The sequence below is a fragment of the Carcharhinus amblyrhynchos genome, chromosome 27, assembly GCF_965287045.1.
Source record: "Carcharhinus amblyrhynchos chromosome 27, sCarAmb.v2.hapA, whole genome shotgun sequence".
NCBI lineage: Eukaryota > Metazoa > Chordata > Chondrichthyes > Carcharhiniformes > Carcharhinidae > Carcharhinus > Carcharhinus amblyrhynchos.
Genome location: NC_137350.1, coordinates 41,342,796 through 41,367,021, shown reverse-complemented (window position 1 = coordinate 41,367,021; position 24,226 = coordinate 41,342,796). Strand labels below are relative to the sequence as shown.

Here is a 24,226-nt window from a genome sequence, read left to right as displayed (position 1 = left end):
GATGGGGGTGCCCGGGTTACCAGGCGCTGGGTGGATGGGGGTCCCCCGGGTTACCAGGCGCTGGGTGGATGGGGGTGCCCGGGTTACCAGGCGCTGGGTGGATGGGGGTCCCCCGGGTTACCAGGCGCTGGGTGGATGGGGGTCTCCCGGTTACCAGGTGCTGGGTGGATGGGGGTCCCCCGGGTTACCAGGCCCTGGGTGGATGGGGGTGCCCGGGTTACCAGGCCCTGGGTGGATGGGGGTCCCTGGGTTACCAAGCCCTGGGTGGATGGGGGTCCCTGGGTTACCAGGCCCTGGGTGGATGGGGGTCCCTGGGTTACCAGGCGCTGGGTGGATGGGGGTCCCCGGGTTACCAGGTGCTGGGTGGATGGGGGTCCCCGGGTTACCAGGCGCTGGGTGGATGGGGGTGCCCGGGTTACCAGGCGCTGGGTGGATGGGGGTGCCCGGGTTACCAGGCGCTGGGTGGATGGGGGTGCCCGGGTTACCAGGCGCTGCAATCGTTATCGATGCTTGGATTCAGTTTGCTCTCGATGATGAAACTCAAGGGGTTCAGCTCCTTCCCAGATCCTTTTCCTCTGCTTCAGGCAGTGCTGGGCCCAGGATTCCCAGGTATTAGTGCGGATTGTGTACGTTTCCCAAAGGTGCCCTTGAGGCATTCCCTCTGCCCACCTGCTGCTGCTTCCTGTGTTTCAGAAGTCGGGCATGTGGATGGTGTACTTGCTGAGTGGAGTTTATTGGGTGGTCAATGCTTCGAAACTGGAATGTTGGGAATATTATTAATGTTGGGATTTTAATCTGCATATTGATTGGTTGACCCAAGTCGGACGTGGTGGGCTTGAGGAAGAGCTCTTGGAATGCTGTCGGGATAGTTTCCTTGAACAGTGTGTGACGGAACCTACGAGGGAGCGAGCTATCTTAGATCTGGTGTTGTGTAACGAGGCAGGAAGAATTAGGGATCTTGTTGTGAGGGATCCTCTTGGGACGAGTGATCATTGTATGGTTGAGTTTTTGATGCAGATGGAGGATGAGAAAGTAGGGTCCCGAACCTGTGTCCTCTGTTTGAACAGAGGGGAGTACGATAGGATGAGAGAGGAATTGGCGAATGTAGATTGGGGGCACAGATTGGTTGGTAGGGCAGCTAAGGGACAGTGGAGGATCTTTAAGGGGATCTTTTCCGGTGTTCAGCAGAAATATATTCCGATGGTAAAGAAGGAATGTAGGAGAAGGGATAACCAGCCATGGTTATCGAAGGAAATAAAGGAGAGTATTACATTAAAAGCTGATGCGTTTAGAGTGGCTAAAAGTAATGGGCGAGAAGAGGATTGGGAGAGGTTTAAAAATCAACAAAGAATGACTAAGAAGTTGATAAAGAAAAGAAGGATAGACTATGAAGCTAAACTAGCACTAAATATAAAAAAGGACAGTAAGAGTTTTTACAAATACATAAAGAGGAGGAGGCTGGCTAGAGTGAATGTTGGACCCTTGGAGGATGAGAGGGGGGATTTAGTGGTGGGAGATGAGGAAATGGTGGAGGCCTTAAATAAGTTTTTTTGCCTCGGTCTTCACAGAGGAGGACGCGAATAGTTTGCCGGCTATTAAAGATAGAAGGATGGTAGGAGTTGAGGGCCTGAATGCAATTACTGTCACTAGAGAGGTAGTGCTTGATAGACTAACGGGACTGAAGGTGGACAAGTCCCCAGGACCGGATGGAATGCATCCCAGGGTTCTGAAGGAAATGGCAGAGGTGATAGTAGATGCCTTAGTGATTATTTACCAAAATTCGCTGGATTCCGGGGAAGTGCCGGAAGACTGGAAAACGGCTAATGTTACGCTGCTGTTTAAAAAAGGTAGCAGGCAAAAGGCAGGGAATTATAGTTTAACGTCTGTAGTTGGAAAAATGCTTGAATTCACCATCAAAGAAGAAATAGCGAGGCACCTGAAAAGGAATGGTTTGATAGAGCAGACGCAGCATGGATTCGTTAAGGGGAAGTCGTGTTTGACAAATTTATTGGATTTCTATGAGGATGTGACTAGTGCGGTAGACAGAGGGGAACCGGTGGATGTGGTGTTTCTCGATTTCCAAAGGTGTTTGATAAGGTGCCTCATAAAAGGTTGCTTCAGAAGGTTAGGGTGCACGGAGTTGGGGGTAAGGTGTTAGCGTGGATAGAGTATTGGCTGAGTTGGTATCAATGGGTGCTATTCGGATTGGCCGTTGGTGACTAGTGGAGTGCCGCAGGGATCAGTGCTGGGGCCTCAGCTATTTACCATTTATATAGATGATCTGGAGGAGGGGGCTGAGTGTAGGGTGATGAAATTTGCTGATGACACGAAGATGAGTGGAAAAGCAAATTGTGTGGAGGGTGTGGAAAGTCTGCAGAGGGATCTGGATAGGCTGAGTGAGTGGGCGAGGACCTGGCAGATGGAGTACAATGTTAGCAAGTGTGAGGTTATCCACTTTGGCAGAAATAATAGTAGGAGGGATTACTATTTAAAGGGTGAAAAGCTGCAGCATGCTACGGTGCAGAGGGACCTGGGGGTCCTTGTGCATGAGTCGCAAAAACCCAGTCTGCAGGTGCAGCAGGTGATCAAGAAGGCGAATGGGATGCTGGCCTTTATAGCGAGGGGGATAGAATATAAAAGCAGGGAGGTCTTGCTGCAACTGTACAGGGCACTGGTGAGGCCGCAGCTGGAGTACTGTGTGCAGTTTTGGTCGCTGCACTTGCGGAAGGATATTTTGGCCTTGGAGGGAGCGCAGAGGAGGTTCACTAGGCTGATACCGGAGATGAAGGGGTTGGACTATGAAGAGAGACTAAATAGACTGGGTCTGTACTCGTTGGAGTTTAGAAGGATGAGGGGGGATCTTGTAGAGACGTATAAGATAATGAAGGGGATGGATAGGGTAGAGGTAGAGAGATTCTTCCTGCTCAGAAAGGACAGCAGGACTAGAGGGCACAGCTTCAAGATAAAGGGGGGGCAGTTTAGATCGGAGTTGAGGAGGAACTTCTTCACTCAAAGGGTGGTGAATCTCTGGAATTCTCTGCCTGTTGATGTGGTGGAGGCTGCCTCTCTAAATATATTTAAGTCACGGGTAGATAGGTTTTTGACAGGGGATTAAGGGTTATGGGGAGAAAGCGGGAAAGTGGAACTGAGCCACGACAGATCAGCCATGATCTTATTGAATGGCGGGGCAAGCTCGAGGGGCTAGATGGCCTACTCCTGCTCCTATTTCTTATGTGAAATCAATAATACACCAACTGAAAGGTAGTTATTAACTGAACTAAATCTGGATTTGAGAAAGCCTCAGAATTGGCTCCTTCTGGCAAAAATGCTGGAGAAGGGGCCCAGGAATCCAGAGCTGGACCAGGCGCCGGGTGGATGGGGTCCCCAGCTCGGCCTGGAGCAACCCCCTACACCGGAGAACAAACTCCGCGGTGGATAACACTCGCGTCTCTTGTTTGCTGCCAAGGAAGAGCAGAGGCTGTGAGATCCTGGAACTAAACAGGAAATCTTTCCACAATACAGTGAGGAGAAAACACGTCTGTGCTGCACTTGTAGTAATCGGGTCTGCCTCAGGCAGGGCAACTCAAACAGGCAAAACATGTACTACCCAGGCCAAAGGGCAAAGGGCAAAACCAGGACAGCTTTATAAATAAACCAGCCCAAAAATGAGGAACTAATGCAGCTAAATTGCATCACCGCACCCAAAGTGGCTCCAATCCGTATTAAACTCCAGGCATGTGGCTACATCCGAGACACGGACACAGGAGTCACTACATTTATTATTGCAGAGCAAACTCTTAGGCAAATTCGCTTGGGGATCTTTCCTTCCAGCCTGTGGGACACCAAGGTTCGATTGGTCACATACACCAGGGAGTCCTTTCACAGTGATTGGGATCACTGTAAAACCAGATAGACAGGGGTATCAGACAGTCCTCTCCCACCATCACCTTGCTGCAAGGAAAAAGACTCAGCCTTTTGGGAAGGGACTGGCTCCAGGAAATCCATCTGGATTGGCAACATCTTTAAAATGGATTCTGGCAATCTACACAAAGTCATTGACAAGGGCTGAGATTTACGTGTCTCAGATACCCAACCAAATCACTTCAAAGCACACCTGCTCCTCAATGCTTCACGTGTCAAAGAGGAGGCTGGATTGGAAAGTCTGCAGGAAGCTGGCCTTGTACACCCGGCATACCCAGTACACCCAGTATACCCAGTATACCCAGTACACCCGGCATACCCAGTACAACCAGTATACCCAGTACAACCAGTATACCCAGTACACCCAGTACACCCGGCATACCCAGTACACCCAGTATACCCAGTACACCCGGCATACCCAGTACACCCAGTAATACCCAGTTCACCCAGTAACAAACAGTACCCCCAGTAACACCCAGTACCCCCAGTAACACCCAGTACCCCCAGTAACACCCAGTATACCCAGTATACCCAGTAACAAACAGTACCCCCAGTAACACCCAGTATACCCAGTATACCCAGTAACAAACAGTACCCCCAGTAACACCCAGTATACCCAGTAACACCCAGTATACCCAGTAACACCCAGTACACCCAGTATACCCAGTAACACCCAGTATACCCAGTAACACCCAGTATACCCAGTACACCCAGTATACCCAGTAACACCCAGTATACCCAGTATACCCAGTAACACCCAGTATACCCAGTCCACCCAGTATACAACAGTACACCCAGTATACCCAGTATACCCAATAACACCCAGTATACCCAGTAACACCCAGTATACCCAGTACACCCAGTATACCCAGTAACACCCAGTATACCCAGTATACCCAGTAACACCCAGTATACCCAGTAACACCCAGTATACCCAGTACACCCAGTATACCCAGTAACACCCAGTATACCCAGTAACACCCAGTATACCCAGTAACACCCAGTATACCCAGTACACCCAGTATACCCAGTAACACCCAGTATACCCAGTATACCCAGTAACACCCAGTATACCCAGTCCACCCAGTATACAACAGTACACCCAGTATACCCAGTATACCCAATAACACCCAGTATACCCAGTAACACCCAGTATACCCAGTAACACCCAGTATACCCAGTACACCCAGTATACCCAGTAACACCCAGTATACCCAGTAACACCCAGTATACCCAGTCCACCCAGTATACAACAGTACACCCAGTATACCCAGTAACACCCAGTATACCCAGTAACACCCAGTATACCCAGTAACACCCAGTATACCCAGTACACCCAGTATACCCAGTAACACCCAGTATACCCAGTAACACCCAGTATACCCAGTCCACCCAGTATACAACAGTACACCCAGTATACCCAGTATACCCAATAACACCCAGTATACCCAGCCCACCCAGTACACCCAGTATACCCAGGTACACCCAGTATACCCAGTATACCCAGGTACACCCAGTATACCCAATAACACCCAGTACACCCAGTATACCCAATACACCCAGTATACCCAGTATACCCAGTGTACCCCGTACAACTTCACTGAATGGGTCGTGTGATCTCAGTTTTAAAACCTGACAATTCGGTCCATCTCTGTGGGGATTATAAATTGATGGTCACCAGATCCCCCCCCGAGCCAGATCCCCCCTGAACCTGATCCCCCGCTGAGACAGATCCCCCACTGAGACAGATCCCATGCTGAGACAGATCCAGTGCTGAGACAGATCCTCCGCTGAGACAGATCCCTCGCTGAGACAGATCCCCGCTGAGACAGATCCCTCGCTGAGACAGATCCCTCGCTGAGACAGATCCCCCGCTGAGACAGATCCCTCGCTGAGACAGATCCCCCACTGAGACAGATCCTTCACTGAGACAGATCCCCCACTGAGACAGATCCCTCGCTGAGACAGATCCCCCGCTGAGACAGATCCCATGCTGAGACAGATCCCCGCTGAGACAGATCCCTTGCTGAGACAGATCCCTCGCTGAGACAGATCCCCTGCTGAAACAGATCCTCCACTGAGACAGATCCTCCGCTGAGACAGATCCCTCACTGAGACAGATCCCTCACTGAGACAGATCCCTCGCTGAGACAGATCCCCCGCTGAGACAGATCCCATGCTGAGACAGATCCCTTGCTGAGACAGATCCCCGCTGAGACAGATCCCTTGCTGAGACAGATCCCTCGCTGAGACAGATCCCCTGCTGAAACAGATCCTCCACTGAGACAGATCCTCCGCTGAGACAGATCCCCCACTGAGACAGATCCCTCGCTGAGACAGATCCCTCACTGAGACAGATCCCTCGCTGAGACAGATCCCCCGCTGAGACAGATCCCATGCTGAGACAGATCTCTTGCTGAGACAGATCCCCCGCTGAGACAGATCCCTCGCTGAGACAGATCCCCCGCTGAGACAGATCCCTCGCTGAGACAGATCCCCCGCTGAGACAGATCCCCCGCTGAGACAGATCCCTCGCTGAGACAGATCCCTCGCTGAGACAGATCCCCCGCTGAGACAGATCCCTTACTGAGACAGATCCCTCACAGACAGATCCCTCGCTGAGACAGATCCCCCGCTGAGACAGATCCTCCGCTGAGACAGATCCCCCGCTGAGACAGATCCCTCGCTGAGACAGATCCCTCGCTGAGACAGATCCCTCGCTGAGACAGATCCCCCGCTGAGACAGATCCCTCGCTGAGACAGATCCCTCGCTGAGACAGATCCCATGCTGAGACAGATCCCTCACTGAGACAGATCCCCCGCTGAGACAGATCCCTCGCTGAGACAGATCCCTCGCTGAGACAGATCCCCCGCTGAGACAGATCCCTCGCTGAGACAGATCCCCCGCTGAGACAGATCCCTCGCTGAGACAGATCCCCCGCTGAGACAGATCCCTCGCTGAGACAGATCCCCCACTGAGACAGATCCTCCGCTGAGACAGATCCCTCGCTGGGACAGATCCCTCGCTGAGACAGATCCCCCGCTGAGACAGATCCCGCGCTGAGACAGATCCCGCGCTGAGACAGATCCCCCGCTGAGACAGATCCCCCGCTGAGACAGATCCCTCGCTGAGACAGATCCTCCGCTGAGACAGATCCCTCGCTGAGACAGATCCCTCGCTGAGACAGATCCCCCGCTGAGACAGATCCCTCACTGAGACAGATCCCTCGCTGAGACAGATCCCTCACTGAGACAGATCCCTCGCTGAGACAGATCCCTTACTGAGACAGATCCCCTGCTGAGACAGATCCCTCGCTGAGACAGATCCCTCGCTGAGACAGATCTCTCACTGAGACAGATCCCTCGCTGAGACAGATCCCTCGCTGAGACAGATCCCTCGCTGAGACAGATCCCTCGCTGAGACAGATCCCTCGCTGAGACAGATCCCTCGCTGAGACAGATCCCTCGCTGAGACAGATCCCTCGCTGAGACAGATCCCTCGCTGAGACAGATCCCTCGCTGAGACAGATCCCTCGCTGAGACAGATCCCTGATGCCATGAAAAGCTGGCTGGAGGTTACATATTTTCCAAGGGACCTGCGAACCTCCAGCTGGAATCATAAACACTCACAGAGAGTGGATCAGTATTCTCACTCTCCCTATTTTTTGTGATGGAGAACATCCTTCATGGGGTGCCTGGAGTGGCAGTCTAACTGGATAACATTTTAATTGCAGGAGCAAAGGAACATTTGGAGAGTTTGGAGGACGCTGACAGCATTTTTCAGATGCTGGCTCTGATTAGAAAGGCAGAAATGTCTGCTCCAGGTCCCTGAGGTAATGTACAGAGTTGATAAGAATGGAGTTCACCCTGTAAAGACAAGATGATTCTCCCCATCACATCAGCTCGGATCCAACACCGGGCATTGCTGTTAGGAGCCTTTGAATTTGTAGGCAGACATCTCACTAACGCAGGTGACTTGAACCACCTACCTCTACCCACCAGCCTACCTTCTCCCCCAAAGTCATCATGACTCTGAACATCATGCACACTCTGCCAATCTCTGCTATGTAGATCCAGGCATGGACCCAAAAGGGCCCAATACAGGCAAAACTACATCCTGTCATCCTAAATGGTGAACGACAAGAGTGTCCAATGGAGGATTTGAAACCTCATGTCAGGAGCTGAGTATAGAAGGTGGCATCATCGTGTGGGAAGCCAGGGTGGTTGTCCTGTGTCCAGGCCAATGACTGATACTTCAAGAATTGTACAATGGCCACCCAGAATTTTCTACAGTGAAAATTCCTTCAAGGAGCTGTCTGGTGACCTGGCAGAGACAGTGATATCAAAAATGTGGTGAAACTACGCAATACCTGTCTGGAAAACCAGAGGGCTCCACCAGCAGCCTTGTTACACCCTTGGGAATGGCCACGGAGACCCTGGATGCCAATACTCACAAACTTCCCAGGGCCATTTACAGTGTCCATGATTTTAATTCTCATTGATACCTAAGCAATGGATGCAAATATATTCAAACTTTCTCAGAGGTTGTTTACCAGACTAAAACCTCTGGAATGAGTGGTTTGAGGAAAGGTTGGAGAGGTTAGGTTTGTATCTGCTGGAGTTTAGAAGAGAAAGAGGTGACTTGATTGAAACATATAGGCTAGAATTTTCCAGCCATTCACACCAGCTGGATCTTCCAGTCCCGCTGACAGTGCACCCACGCCGGGGTTTCCGCAGGGGATGCAGTCAAAGCAAAATCCTGTTGGAAATGGCGGGATAGAAAATCTCACCACCAGCCAATGGGAAACACATTGTGGGTCATGTGGAAAATCCTGTGAGTCTCTGGCAATGGAAACGGAGTCTCTGAGCATTTTCGAGGCAAAGTCAGATAGATTCTTAATAAGCAAGAGGGGAGTGGGAGGCAGAGGTTAAACTCAGTACAGATTTTATTGAATGATGCAAAAGGCTGAAAGTGTGAAAAGACCTACTCCTGCTCCTAATTCATAAGTTTGTAAATAAAATAAAGCCTTTAAACAGTAACTCTCAGATTGGTGTTAACGATAATGATCATCATTCTCACATCGAGAGAAATAACTTCCCACTTGAACTGTTGGGAACTGTACATTAACAAGTGGAGCTAAAGTAAGAGGGGGAGCTTTAATAGACCCAGGATCCAAACCAGCCGTGGGAATGAAGTGGAATGGGAGCAGAATGAAGTAAATAGAACTAATAGAATCAATTTATTTATCATTATTGCTCGTATATAAACATTCAATAAATATAGAATAGAAGTGACAGTAAAGATAATGTGTGGGAAGTGCAGAATGTGGGAATCAGTGTGTGGGACACAGGATGTGAAATTTAACCCTTCCCCTTTGTGACAATGCTTGTGTCATTTCACAGTCTGGTGCAGGTTCTGGCTGCTGAAAGTTTCCCAGTGATACAGGCCAGTTCCTGCCTGGCTGTTGGGATTGCTTTAATCCATTCTTGTAATATCTCACCTGCTGCCTTGTCAGATAACCATTGCTTTGCCACTGCTTCAACTCTGCTGCTCCGAAAATAAAATTACTTTTATTTGTAACCAGCCTGAAGGTTTTTATAGATTTTTTATCACTGATAACTCTGTTTACTAAACTCCTTAACCCACTAATGAAATCACTGAGAAATCTGGCCCAATCCCACGATCCGAGCTCACTGTATAAATACCAGCATTCTCAACTCTGCCAATTGGTCACTTTGCTGGGACTCGGACTGTGTCGGTCAGTCTGTCCTGAACTGCCTTGATGTGGGTATGCCGGCGTTGGACTGGCGTAAACACAGTAAAAAGTCTGACAACACCAGGTTTGGTGTTGTCAAACCTGATGTTGTCAGACTTTTTACTGAACTGCCTTGGTCAGTCTGTCTGTCAGTCTGTCCTGAGCTGTCTCGGTCAGTCTGTGTTGGTCAGTCTGTCCTGAACCGTGTTGGTCAGTCTGTGTCGGTCAGTCTGTATCGGTCAGTCTGTGTCGATCAGTCTGTCCTGAACAGTCTCGGTCAGTCTGTCCTAAGCCGTGTCGGTCAGTCTGTGTTGCTCAGTCTGTCCTGAGCCGTGTCGGTCAGTCTGTGTCGGTCAGTCTGTGTCGGTCAGTCTGTCCTGAACAGTCTCGGTCAGTCTGTCCTAAGCCATGTCGGTCAGTCTGTGTTGCTCAGTCTGTCCTGAGCCGTGTCGGTCAGTCTGTGTTGGCCAGTTTGTCCTGAGCCGTGTTGGTCAGTCTGTGTTGCTCAGTCTGTCCTGAACAGTCTCGGTCAGTCTGTCCTGAGCCGTGTCGGTCAGTCTGTGTCGATCAGTCTGTCCTGAACGGTCTCGGTCAGTCTGTCCTGAGCCGTGTCGGTCAGTCTGTGTCAGTCAGTCCGCTCTGACAGTAAGGTTCTGCTTTGTATCATTGATACAGAGAGTGTTGTGTCAGTCTGGAGGGAAGATGCTGCGATCGGGTGAAGTGACCGAGAGATACCAGCTCTTCAACCCTCAGGCTTACCTTCAGAACAACTATCTGCCTCCTCGAGCCAACTTTGAGAGAGAAGACTGTGTCGTTCCCTGGAAACTCCGCTGCTTTGCATCCTCATTCTCAACAGGTCAGTGACCGGGGTGTGGGTCAGTGTAGAGTGACCGGGGTGTGGGTCAGTGTAGAGTGACCGGGCTGTGGGTCGGTGTAGAGTGACCGGGGTGTGGGTCAGTGTAGAGTGACCGGGGTGTGGGTCAGTGTAGAATGACCGGGGTGTGGGTCAGTGTAGAGTGACCGGGGTGTGGGTCAGTGTAGAGTGACCGGGCTGTGGGTCGGTGTAGAGTGACCGGGGTGTGGGTCAGTGTAGAGTGACCGGGGTGTGGGTCGGTGTAGAGTGACCGGGGTGTGGGTCAGTGTACAGTGACCGGGTTGTGGGTCAGTGTAGAGTGACCGGGGTGTGGGTCGGTGTAGAGTGACCGGGGTGTGGGTCAGTGTAGAGTGACCGGGGTGTGGGTCAGTGTAGAGTGACCGGGGTGTGGGTCAGTGTAGAGTGACCGGGGTGTGGGTCGGTGTAGAGTGACCGGGGTGTGGGTCGGTGTAGAGTGACCGGGGTGTGGGTCGGTGTAGAGTGACCGGGGCGTGGGTCGGCGTAGAGTGACCGGGGTGTGGGTCGGTGTAGAGTGACCAGGGTGTGGGTCGGTGTAGAGCGACCGGGGTGTGGGTCAGTTTAGAGCGACCGGGGTGTGGGTCGGTGTAGAGTGACCGGGGTGTGGGTCAGTGTAGAGTGACCAGGGTGTGGGTCAGTGTAGACTGACTGGGGAGTGGGTCGGTGTAGAGTGACCGGGGTGTGGGTCGGTGTAGAGTGACCGGGGTGTGGGTCAGTGTAGAGTGACCGGGGTGTGGGTCGGTGTAGAGTGACCGGGGTGTGGGTCAGTGTAGAGTGACCGGGGTGTGGGTCGGTGTAGAGTGACCGGGGTGTGGGTCAGTGTACAGTGACCGGGTTGTGGGTCAGTGTAGAGTGACCGGGGTGTGGGTCGGTGTAGAGTGACCGGGGTGTGGGTCGGTGTAGAGTGACCGGGGTGTGGGTCAGTGTAGAGTGACCGGGGTGTGGGTCAGCGTAGAGTGACCGGGGTGTGGGTCAGTGTAGAGTGACCGGGGTGTGGGTCGGTGTAGAGTGACCGGGGTGTGGGTCGGTGTAGAGTGACCGGGGCGTGGGTCGGCGTAGAGTGACCGGGGTGTGGGTCGGTGTAGAGTGACCAGGGTGTGGGTCGGTGTAGAGCGACCGGGGTGTGGGTCAGTTTAGAGCGACCGGGGTGTGGGTCGGTGTAGAGTGACCGGGGTGTGGGTCAGTGTAGAGTGACCAGGGTGTGGGTCAGTGTAGACTGACTGGGGAGTGGGTCGGTGTAGAGTGACCGGGGTGTGGGTTGGTGTAGAGTGACCGGGGTGTGGGTCAGTGTACAGTGACCGGGTTGTGGGTCAGTGTAGAGTGACCGGGGTGTGGGTCAGTGTAGAGTGACCGGGGTGTGGGTCAGTGTAGAGTGACCGGGGTGTGGGTCAGTGTAGAGTGACCGGGGTGTGGGTCGGTGTAGAGTGACCGGGGTGTGGGTCGGTGTAGAGTGACCGGGGTGTGGGTCAGTGTAGAGTGACCGGGGTGTGGGTCAGTGTAGAGTGACCGGGGTGTGGGTCAGTATAGAGTGATCGGGGTGTGGGTCAGTGTAGAGTGACCGGGGTGTGGGTCGGTGTAGAGTGACCGGGGTGTGGGTCAGTTTAGAGTGACCGGGGTGTGGGTCAGTGTAGAGTGACCGGGGTGTGGGTCAGTGTAGAGTGACCGGGGTGTGGGTCAGTATAGAGTGATCGGGGTGTGGGTCAGTGTAGAGTGACCGGGGTGTGGGTCGGTGTAGAGTGACCGGGGTGTGGGTCAGTTTAGAGTGACCGGGGTGTGGGTCAGTGTAGAGTGACCGGGGTGTGGGTCAGTGTAGAGTAAATGGATGTGGGTCAGTGTGTATGCTGGCAAATCTCAGCAGTTCTGCTAGTGTCTGACAGCAGAGAAACAATGTTAATGTTTCAGGTCCATTGTAGCTGCCTCGGAGCTGTAGAGGTTTTGTTTTTATTGTCTGGGTGCTGTTGATGGTGGTGTTGATGGTGGTGTTGATGGTGGTGTTGATGGTGTTGATGGTGGTGTTGTTGTTGGTGTTGATGGTGGTGTTGATGGTGGTGTTGATGGTGTTGTTGGTGGTGTTGATGGTGGTGTTGATGGTGGTGTTGTTGGTGGTGTTGATGGTGGTGTTGTTGGTGGTGTTGATGGTGGTGTTGTTGGTGGTGTTGGTGGTGGTGTTGATGGTGGTGTTGTTGATGGCGTTGATGGTGGTGTTGTTGTTGGTGTTGATGGTGGTGTTGTTGGTGGTGTTGATGGTGGTGTTGATGGTGGTGTTGATGGTGGTGTTGTTGGTGGTGTTGATGGTGGTGTTGTTGGTGGTGTTGGTGGTGGTGTTGATGGTGGTGTTGTTGATGGCGTTGATGGTGGTGTTGTTGTTGGTGTTGATGGTGGTGTTGTTGGTGGTGTTGATGGTGGTGTTGTTGTTGGTGTTGATGGTGGTGTTGATGGTGGTGTTGATGGTGGTGTTGATGGTGGTGTTGTTGTTGGTGTTGATGGTGGTGTTGATGGTGGTGTTGATGGTGGTGTTGATGGTGGTGTTGTTGTTGGTGTTGATGGTGGTGTTGATGGTGGTGTTGATGGTGGTGTTGTTGATGGTGTTGATGGTGGTGTTGTTGTTGGTGTTGATGGTGGTGTTGATGGTGGTGTTGTTGTTGGTGTTGATGGTGGTGTTGTTGTTGGTGTTGATGGTGGTGTTGTTGGTGGTGTTGATGGTGGTGTTGTTGATGGTGTTGATGGTGGTGTTGTTGTTGGTGTTGATGGTGGTGTTGATGGTGGTGTTGTTGTTGGTGTTGATGGTGGTGTTGATGGTGGTGTTGATGGTGGTGTTGTTGATGGTGTTGATGGTGGTGTTGATGGTGGTGTTGTTGTTGGTGTTGATGGTGGTGTTGTTGTTGGTGTTGATGGTGGTGTTGTTGGTGGTGTTGTTGTTGGTGTTGATGGTGGTGTTGATGGTGGTGTTGTTGTTGGTGTTGATGGTGGTGTTGTTGTTGGTGTTGATGGTGGTGTTGTTGGTGTTGTTGTTGGTGTTGATGGTGGTGTTGTTGGTGTTGATGGTGGTGTTGATGGTGGTGTTGATGGTGGTGTTGTTGGTGGTGTTGATGGTGGTGTTGATGGTGGTGTTGATGGTGGTGTTGATGGTGGTGTTGATGGTGGTGTTGTTGGTGGTGTTGATGGTGGTGTTGATGGTGGTGTTGATGGTGGTGTTGATGGTGGTGTTGTTGGTGTTGTTGGTGTTGATGGTGGTGTTGATGGTGTTGATGGTGGTGTTGATGGTGGTGTTGATGGTGTTGATGGTGGTGTTGATGGTGGTGTTGTTGGTGTTGATGGTGGTGTTGATGGTGGTGTTGATGGTGGTGTTGATGGTGGTGTTGTTGGTGTTGTTGGTGTTGATGGTGGTGTTGATGGTGTTGATGGTGGTGTTGATGGTGGTGTTGTTGGTGTTGATGGTGGTGTTGATGGTGGTGTTGATGGTGGTGTTGATGGTGGTGTTGTTGGTGGTGTTGTTGTTGGTGTTGATGGTGGTGTTGATGGTGGTGTTGATGGTGGTGTTGATGGTGGTGTTGTTGGTGTTGTTGGTGTTGATGGTGGTGTTGATGGTGTTGATGGTGGTGTTGATGGTGGTGTTGATGGTGTTGATGGTGGTGTTGATGGTGGTGTTGTTGGTGTTGATGGTGGTGTTGATGGTGGTGTTCTTGGTGTTGATGGTGGTGTTGATGGTGGTGTTGATGGTGTTGATGGTGGTGTTGATGGTGGTGTTGTTGGTGTTGATGGTGGTGTTGTTGGTGTTGATGGTGGTGTTGTTGGTGTTGATGGTGGTGTTGTTGGTGTTGATGGTGGTGTTGATGGTGGTGTTGATGGTGGTGTTGTTGGTGTTGATGGTGGTGTTGTTGGTGTTGATGGTGGTGTTGATGGTGGTGTTGATGGTGGTGTTGATGGTGGTGTTGTTGGTGTTGATGGTAGTGTTGATGGTGGTGTTGTTGGTGTTGATGGTAGTGTTGATGGTGGTGTTGTTGGTGTTGATGGTGGTGTTGTTGGTGGTGTTGATGGTGGTGTTGTTGGTGTTGATGGTGGTGTTGATGGTGGTGTTGTTGGTGTTGATGGTGGTGTTGATGGTGTTGATGGTGGTGTTGTTGGTGTTGATGGTGGTGTTTATGGTGGTGTTGTTGGTGTTGATGGTGGTGTTGTTGGTGTTGATGGTGGTGTTGTTGGTGGTGTTGATGGTGGTGTTTATGGTGGTGTTGTTGGTGGTGTTGATGGTGGTGTTGGTGGTGTTGATGGTGGTGTTTATGGTGGTGTTGTTGTTGGTGTTGATGGTGGTGTTGTTGTTGGTGTTGATGGTGGTGTTGATGGTGGTGTTGGTGGTGTTGATGGTGGTGTTGTCTGGGTGCTGTTGACGGTGGGCTGGTCAGTGGCAGCGTTGACCAGGCTTTTCACAATCACAGCACGTTTATGGCATGGGAGGCCCATTGTGCCTGCAACTGCTCTGCAGACAGGTATTACACATTAGTGCCATTCCCCTGCCTTTTCCCCAAGCCTCTAAACATTGTTTCTGTTTAAATAATCACCTCATACCCTCCTGAATATCTTGATTGGAGCTGCCTCCACTTCTGGACAGCACATCCCAGACCACAGTAACCTGCTGTGTGGGAAAGCTTCTTCACACCTCAGATTTGTACCTTTTGAAAATCATTTTAAATCTGTGCCCTCTCATTCTCAATCCCTGTACGAGTAGGATTAGTTTCTGCCGATCGACTCTGTCCAGCCCCCTCATGATTTTGAACATCTCTATCAAATCTCCTTTCAGATTTCTCTCCAAGGAGAACAGCCCCAATCTCTCCACATCACTGAGGTTTCTCAGCCCTGGAACCGTTCTTGGAAACCTCTTCTGCCCTCTCTCCATTACATTCACATCCTTCCTATAGTGTGCCTCCCAGAGTTGTGCACAACATTCCAGCTGAGGTCTAACTAGTATCTTGTATAAGTGCAGCATCATTTCCTTGTTCCTGTACTCTGTGCCTGTATTAATAAAGCCCTGAATACTATATGCTCTCTCCACCTGTCCTGCTATCCTAACCCTAATGCACAGGTACTCCCAGCTCCCTCTGCTCCTGAACCCCTTTTAGAATGTTACCCTTTTTTTATACACTGTCTCTCCATGTTCTTCCTATCAAAATGTATCACCTCTCACTTCTCCACACTGAACTTCATCTGCCACCTATCTGCCCACTGCCCAACCGGTCTATGTCCTTTTCAAGTTCTATACTGTCCTCAGTTTACAATACTTCCAAGTTTTGTGTGATCCATAAACTTTGAAACTGTCCCCTGCAAACCAAGACTTAGACCATTAACATACATCAGGAAGAGCAGGACTCCCTATATTGACCCCTGGGTAACACCTCAACAAACCTTCCTCCAGCCTGAAATATATCCAGTGACTATTACTTCCTGTCTTCTATTATTCAGCCAATTTTTATCTACTTGCTGCTATCCGTTTAGCCATAACTATAACTTCTCTCACAAGTCTGTTGTGTGGCACTGTATCGAATGTCTTCTGAAAGTCCATGTGGATCACGTCAACAGCATTATCTTCATCAACACTATCTTATCGCCTCATAAAAACTTATTAGTAAAAACTAATTAGTTAAACCCAATTTCTCTTTTAGAAATCCATGCTGGCTCTTCCTAACCAACCCACATTTTTCTATGCGATTGAGTAGCTGTTGAATAGTTGTTTCTAGAAGCTTGCCACCACTAATGTTAACTTGACTGGCCTGTAATTGCTGGGGTTATCCTTACAACATTTTATGAACAAGGCTGTTACATTTGCAAGAAGCCATTCAGCCCATGAAGTCTGCATTGATTCTCCCAAAGAGCATCCCACTCTGGCTGTCCCCTCTGCCCAACCCCCATGCTTTTAACATGGCTAATCCACCTAATCTTCACATCTTTGGACACTAAGGGGCAATTTATCATGGCCAATCTACCTTACCTATACATCTTTGGAGTGTGGGAGGAAACCGGAGCACCCGGAGGAAACCCACGCAGACACAGGGAGAATGTGCAAATTCCATACAGTCACCTAAAGCTGGAATTGAACTAGGTCCATGGAGCTGTGAGGCAGCAGTGCTAACCACTATACTGTTTGGCTTCCAGTCTTTTTATAATCCCTCTTCACTTCTCTAATGAGCTTTTCTCATCTTCCCTCTGAACCTTTTATCTTCCTCTTGGTTCTGAACTGTACTTTCTACCTGACGCCTGTCAGAAGTAAACTCACAAGCTTTCGGGGTTAGTCCCTTTGTCAGGTGAATGGAGAGTTCTGGCCTCAGACAGAGCATATAAAGCACAGACAGTTTAAAGATTACTGATTAGAATGTGAATCCTTACAACTAACCTGCTGTTCAAGTCCTAAAGTGGCCGACAATCTGAGTGGAAGGAGCACTGATCACAGGTTAAAGAGATGTGTATTGTCTCCAGACAGTACAGTAAGTGAGGTTTTGCAAACCCAGGCAAGTCACGGAGGGGTAAGCATTCTCCAAGGCGGCCTTCACGACACACGACAGCGCAGAGTCGCTGAGCAGAGACTGATAGCCAAGTTCTGCACACATGAGGATGGTCTCAACAGGGATCTTGGGTTCATGTCGCACTATCTGTAACCCCCATGACTTGCCTGGGTTTGCAAAACCTCACTTACTGTACTGTCTGGAGACAATACACATCTCTTTAAACTGTGATCAGTGCTCCTTCCACTCACATTATCAGCCACTTCAGGTCTTGAACAGCAGGTTAGGTGTAGGATTCGCATTTTAATCAGTAATCTCTAAACTGTCTGTGCTTTATATGCTCTATCTGAGGCCAGAACTCTCCATTCACCTGATGAAGGGACTAACCCCGAAAGCTTGTGAGTTTCCTAACAAATAAATTGGTTGGACTAAAACCTGGTGTTGTCAGACTTTTTACTGTGTTTACGCCAGTCCAAAGCCGGCATCTCCACATCACAGCCTGTCAGGAGCACAGACTTTCTTCATTATCATCATTTGTATCTGTTATCCAGGCAGCTCAAAATTTATTTTGACTACTTTTCCCTTCTAAGGGATTATACCGACTGTGTTCAAGTCATTTCATTTTTTAACGAAACCCATTGTTCAGCTATAGATTTTCCCTTGAACCTTTCATTCCCATTAACCGGCACAGTTACATTCTTAGAACATAGATCATAGAACATTCCAGCGCAGTACAGGCCCTTCGGCCCTCGATGTTGCGCCGACCAGTGGAACCATTCTAGTGACCCTGTAACCTAAACTATTCCAATGTTATCCATATGCCTATCCACTGACCATTTGAACACCCTTAAAGTTGGCGAGTCCACAACTGCTGCAGGCAGGGCATTCCACGCCCTTACTACCCTCTGAGTAAAGAGCCTACCTCTGACATCCGTCCTATAATTACCACCCCTCAATTTAAAGCTATTTCCCCTCGTGTTAGCCATCACCATCCGAGGTAAAAGGCTCTCACTGTCCTTCCTATCTAACCCTCTGATCATCTCGTAACCTTCTTCTCTCCAATGAAAATAACCTCAAGTCCCTCAGCCTTTCCTCATAAGACCTTCCCACCATACCAGGCAACATCCTGGTAAACCTCCTCTGCACACTTTCCAATGCCTCCACATCTTTCTTATAATGCGGCGACCAGAACTGTACGCAATACTCCAAGTGCGGCCACACCAGAGTTTTGTACAGTTGTAACATGACCTCACGGCTCCGAAATTCAATCTCTCTACCAATAAAAGCTAACACACCGTACGCCTTCTTAACAACCTAATCAACCTGGGTGCCAACTTTCAGGGAGCTATGCACATGTACACTGAGATCTCTCTGCTCGTCAACACTACTAAGAGTCCTTCCATTAGCCCTATATTCTGTACTCCTGTTATTCTTACCAAAGTGAATCACCTCACACTTTTCCGTATTAAACTCCATTTGCCACCTCTTGGCCCAGCTCTGCAGCTTATCTATGTCCCTCTGCAAACTGTAACATCCATCCTCACTGTCTACAACTCCTCCAACTTTGGTGTCGTCAGCAAATTTACTAATCCATCCTTCTACACCCTCATCTAGGTCATTTATAAAAATGACAAACAGCAGTGGCCCCAAAACAGATCCTTGAGGTACACCACTTGTAACTGAACTCCAGGTTGAATATTTCCCATCACCACCACCCTCTGTCTTCTATCAGCTCGCCAATTCCTGATCCAAACTGCTAAATCACCCTCAATCCCATGCATCTGTATTTTCTGCAGTAGCCTACCATGGGGAACCTTATCAAACGCATTGCTAAAATCCATATACACCACGTCAACTGCCTTACCCTTATCCACCTCTTTGGTCACCTTTTCCAAAAACTCGATAAGGTTTGTGAGGCACGACCTACCCTTCACAAAACCGTGTTGACTATCCCTAATCAATTTATTTCTCTCTAGATGATTATATATCCTATCCCTTATAATTCTTTCCAAAACTTTGCCCACAACAGAAGTGAGGCTCACCAGTCTATAATTCCCAGGATGGTCTCTACTCCCCTTCTTGAACAAGGGGACAACATTTGCTATCCTCCAGTCTTCCGGCACTATACCTGTAGCCAATGATGACATAAAGATCAAAGCCAAAGGCTCTGCAATCTCCTCCCTAGCCTCCCAGAGAATCCTAGGGTAAATCCCATCCGGCCCTGGGGACTTATCTATTTTTATACTCCTCCAACACCTCCAACACCTCCTCCTTATGTACCTCAATCCCGTCTAGTCTACTACCTGGTATCGCAATATTCTCCTCGACTACATTGACTTTTTCCTGTGTGAATACTGACGAAAAATACTCATTCAGTGCCTCTCCTATCTCTTCAGGCTCCACGCACAACTTCCCACTGCTGTCTCTGACTGGCCCTAATCTTGCCCTAACCAATCTTTTATTCTTGACATACCTGTAGAAAGCTTTAGGATTTTCCTTGATCCTATCTGCCAAAGTCTTCTCATGTCCTCTTCTAGCTCTTCTTAACTCTCTCTTTAGCTCCTTCCTGGCTAATTTAACTCTCTAGTGCCCTGAGTCTTCACGTCTCATCTTGTGGCCTTGCATGTGATCCCCCTACCCCCCTTGCCCCCCAATCAGATCCTGTTCCTGAGTTCTCTGTCCTATTAATACATGGTAACTGTGTCGATGTATGTGATCTTCTTGGAGGTCCTCTCCACTTGGAGCCGGCATCTCCACATCATGACTATTAATACATGGACAGCTTACAGAAAATGGGGAGTTTGTCTGGACCAGTTGGGAGTCAATGCTGACTTGTGAGAAGATTCTTTTGTCCAATGTTTGTGTTTGTAGACTGTCCCTTGTCTACTGACCAATATCTGGCTCTTATCTGTGTGTGTGGAGGGACGGGGGTGAGGATTAGGCTGTGTCAGAAGTGTGATATGGGTGGACAGGAGAGGCTATCGCAAAGTAAAGGTGATGTCCATTTGCAGGCTCAATATGAGGAAATGAAGAATGAGGAGTCATTCAGTTAGGTGTTGGCTGATCTGTACCTCAATTCCACTAAATGCCTTTTCTCCAAATAGCTAAATATTAATTAGCATTGCCTCAGAATGTGGTAGACCTGCCACTCAGGTGAAGACAAATTATCCTAAATTAAACCAGGACCCAAAATCAGGTTCATTTAGGTATGCTTTGAAGAAACAGTTGAGATTTGGTCTCATTTCAGCCTGGCTGACCCGTGGGGAGGGGGTTAAGCAGTGTTGAAACGGGACTTCATGTTCACACTGAAACTGTGCCTCTGTTACACCACAGGTGAAATTCGTGGCCACACCCTGCTGGACATTGGGTCTGGCCCCACTCTGTACCAGGTCATCAGTGCCTGCGACTTCTTCAACAACATTGTGATGTCTGATTATTTAGAGGTGAATCGGGAGGAGTTACAGAAATGGCTGCGAAGAGAGACTGGAGCATTTGACTGGAGCCCCTACATCAAATATGTGTGCAGCCTGGAGGGGAAGAGGTAAATGTGTATGTTACTGTCCAGGGTCAGGGGCAGTACCCAGGATAGGTCAGTGCTAGAGGGATCAGTCAGCAATCGGTCTGTAATGGGCTACAGAGAGATTGGTCATTTAACAATTGGTCAGAGAGTGCGGATCAGTGCAGGGTGTGTTGGGTCAGTGCGGGGTGTGCTGGGTCAGTGCGGGGTGTGTTGGGTCAGTGCGGGGTGTGCTGGGTCAGTGCGGGGTGTGCTGGGTCAGTGCGGGGTGTGCTGGGTCAGTGCGGGGTGTGTTGGGTCAGTGCGGGGTGTGTTGGGTCAGTGCGGGGTGTGCTGGGTCAGTGCGGGGTGTGCTGGGTCAGTGCGGGGTGTGCTGGGTCAGTGCGGGGTGTGCTGGGTCAGTGCGGGGTGTGTTGGGTCAGTGCGGGGTGTGCTGGGTCAGTGCGGGGTGTGTTGGGTCAGTGCGGGGTGTGCTGGGTCAGTGCGGGGTGTGCTGGGTCAGTGCGGGGTGTGTTGGGTCAGTGCGGGGTGTGCTGGGTCAGTGCGGGGTGTGTTGGGTCAGTGCGGGGTGTGTTGGGTCAGTGCGGGGTGTGTTGGGTCAGTGCGGGGTGTGTTGGGTCAGTGCGGGGTGTGTTGGGTCAGTGCGGGGTGTGTTGGGTCAGTGCGGGGTGTGTTGGGTCAGTGCGGGGTGTGCTGGGTCAGTGCGGGGTGTGTTGGGTCAGTGCGGGGTGTGTTGGGTCAGTGCGGGGTGTGTTGGGTCAGTGCGGGGTGTGTTGGGTCAGTGCGGGGTGTGCTGGGTCAGTGCGGGGTGTGCTGGGTCAGTGCGGGGTGTGCTGGGTCAGTGCGGGGTGTGTTGGGTCAGTGCGGGGTGTGTTGGGTCAGTGCGGGGTGTGTTGGGTCAGTGCGGGGTGTGTTGGGTCAGTGCGGGGTGTGTTGGGTCAGTGCGGGGTGTGCTGGGTCAGTGCGGGGTGTGTTGGGTCAGTGCGGGGTGTGTTGGGTCAGTGCGGGGTGTGTTGGGTCAGTGCGGGGTGTGCTGGGTCAGTGCGGGGTGTGTTGGGTCAGTGCGGGGTGTGTTTGGTCAGTGCGGGGTGTGTTGGGTCAGTGCGGGGTGTGTTGGGTCAGTGCGGGGTGTGTTGGGTCAGTGCGGGGTGTGTTGGGTCAGTGCGGGGTGTGCTGGGTCAGTGCGGGGTGTGCTGGGTCAGTGCGGGGTGTGTTGGGTCAGTGCGGGGTGTGTTGGGTCAGTGCGGGGTGTGTTGGGTCAGTGCGGGGTGTGCTGGGTCAGTGCGGGGTGTGCTGGGTCAGTGCTTGTATGTTGGGTCAGTGCGGGGTGTGTTGGGTCAGTGCGGGGTGTGCTGGGTCAGTGCTTGTATGTTGGGTCAGTGCGGGGTGTGTTGGGTCAGTGCGGGGTGTGTTGGGTCAGTGCGGGGTGTGTTGGGTCAGTGCGGGGTGTGTTGGGTCAGTGCGGGGTGTGCTGGGTCAGTGCGGGGTGTGTTGGGTCAGTGCGGGGTGTGTTTGGTCAGTGCGGGGTGTGTTGGGTCAGTGCGGGGTGTGTTGGGTCAGTGCGGGGTGTGTTGGGTCAGTGCGGGGTGTGTTGGGTCAGTGCGGGGTGTGCTGGGTCAGTGCGGGGTGTGTTGGGTCAGTGCGGGGTGTGTTGGGTCAGTGCGGGGTGTGTTGGGTCAGTGCGGGGTGTGTTGGGTCAGTGCGGGGTGTGTTGGGTCAGTGCGGGGTGTGTTGGGTCAGTGCGGGGCGTGTTGGGTCAGTGCGGGGTGTGTTGGGTCAGTGCGGGGTGTGTTGGGTCAGTGCGGGGCGTGTTGGGTCAGTGCGGGGCGTGTTGGGTCAGTGCGGGGCGTGTTGGGTCAGTGCGGGGCGTGTTGGGTCAGTGCGGGGCGTGTTGGGTCAGTGCGGGGCGTGTTGGGTCAGTGCGGGGCGTGTTGGGTCAGTGCGGGGCGTGTTGGGTCAGTGCGGGGCGTGTTGGGTCAGTGCGGGGCGTGTTGGGTCAGTGCGGGGCGTGCTGGGTCAGTGCGGGGTGTGTTGGGTCAGTGCGGGGTGTGTTGGGTCAGTGCGGGGTGTGTTGGGTCAGTGCGGGGTGTGTTGGGTCAGTGCGGGGTGTGTTGGGTCAGTGCGGGGTGTGTTGGGTCAGTGCGGGGTGTGTTGGGTCAGTGCGGGGTGTGTTGAGGCAGTGAGGGATGGGTCAGTGAGGTATGGGTCAGTGAGGTATCGGTCAGTGTGGGGGTCAATGAGGGATGGGTCAGTGGGGGACAGGTCAGTGTGCAGTCAGTAATGGTGATGATCTTCTTTGCAGTGACCAGTGGGAGGAAAAGGAGCAGAAACTGCGGGAAAGAATTAAAGATGTCTGTCACTGCGACATCATGCAGCCAAACCCCCTGCACCCCAGAGTGCTGGATCCTGTCGATGCCATCAGCACCACTTTCTGTCTGGAGTCTGTCTGTCCAGATAAGAAATCGCTGGAGAAAGCTCTGGCCAACATCACCACCCTCCTGAAAGCAGGGGGCTTCCTCCTGATGATTGGGGCACTGGGTGAATCTTATTACCTGGCTGGTGAAGTGAAACTCAATGTCATTCCTCTGGATGAAGATTATGTGAGAGAGGTAGTCAATAAATCTGGTTATCGAATCTGTGTCTTCAAAACCTACCACATGCCAGCAGAGCTAAAAATCGGGGTTGATGACGTGCGTGGAGTTTTCTATCTCCAAGCACAGAAACTCTGATCTGAGTGTTTGTAATTTTACGGTCAGAGGTTTTACTCACATTCCGTCCGAAATTATATAAAATCTTACACAATGAAGCTGAGAGAAATGGGGAGCTGACCCTGGGATTAGACAGTCACAGTGACAGGGCACTGCCTGAAAGTAAAATCCATCAGTCCATGAGTTATTGTCACTCTGCTTGTGCTTGTGAACTGATTCACAAACACTTCTACAATTTTAATTTGTTAAATTCTTGGCTTATTCCCAGGAGCAACAAAGAAAACAATGCTGAATTCTGAGCAGTGTTTGATATCATTGTTTAAAATGACAGTAGCATGAACAACTGTCCACAATGCAAGAGTTTACGAACACGGCCCAACACTCCCAGGCTGTGTCCCTGTTAGATGCATGCTGTAATCATGTCTAACAAGTAGATCCATGTGAAGAGCTATGTTTAATGATTAGATAGATCTTTGCATATCAGACACAATGCAACATGTGTGCTTGGCATGTAAATAATGATGTGTGTGTTTGAGGCATACGTATAGAACAGCATAGAAAGAGGCCAACCATCCAGGAACAATCCAGTTAACCCCATTCTCCTGCTCTTTCCTCAGATTCCCGCAGTTTATCCACATTCCAGCATTTAACTGATTCCCTTTCGAAGGTTACTATTGATTTTTTAATTTCTCCCAAGGGATGTGGCTGTTGCTGGCTAGACCTGTACCTATTGCCCATTCCTAACTGCTGTTGAAAATGGGGTGGTGAGGTACCTTCTTGAACAGCTGCAGTCCACGTGGGGGTCAGTGCAGGAGTCAGAGTGCCGTTAGGGAGGGAGTTCCAGGATTTTGGCCCAGCCACAGAATCTGCATCATCACACTATTTGGCAGCGCATCCCAAATCCTCACCACTCACTGAGCAAAATCATTTTCCTCGTACTG

The 24,226-nt window shown here is 50.9% G+C and overlaps 1 protein-coding gene across 1 annotated transcript; it reads left to right on the top strand.

The window, feature by feature from the left end:
- Positions 1 to 506: 506 nt before the first annotated feature.
- pnmt (phenylethanolamine N-methyltransferase) lies at positions 507 to 23,385 on the top strand. The gene is made up of 5 exons (XM_080213386.1): positions 507 to 609; positions 9,631 to 9,680; positions 10,353 to 10,533; positions 20,394 to 20,601; positions 22,880 to 23,385. The coding sequence occupies exons 1-5, from the start codon at positions 507 to 509 to the stop codon at positions 23,304 to 23,306; spliced, it is 969 nt and encodes a 322-aa protein (XP_080069512.1). The 3' UTR covers positions 23,307 to 23,385.
- Positions 23,386 to 24,226: the final 841 nt, after the last annotated feature.

Excerpts from the sequence above, each read along its gene's own strand:
- pnmt (XM_080213386.1), top strand. The coding sequence starts at position 507 with ATGCTTGGATTCAGTTTGCTCTCGATGATGAAACTCAAGGGGTTCAGC. Across the intron at positions 610-9,630 it reads GCTGGGCCCAGGATTCCCAG|CATTCTCAACTCTGCCAATT; the intron begins GTATTAGTGCGG and ends TATAAATACCAG. Across the intron at positions 9,681-10,352 it reads CTGGGACTCGGACTGTGTCG|AGAGTGTTGTGTCAGTCTGG; the intron begins GTCAGTCTGTCC and ends TCATTGATACAG.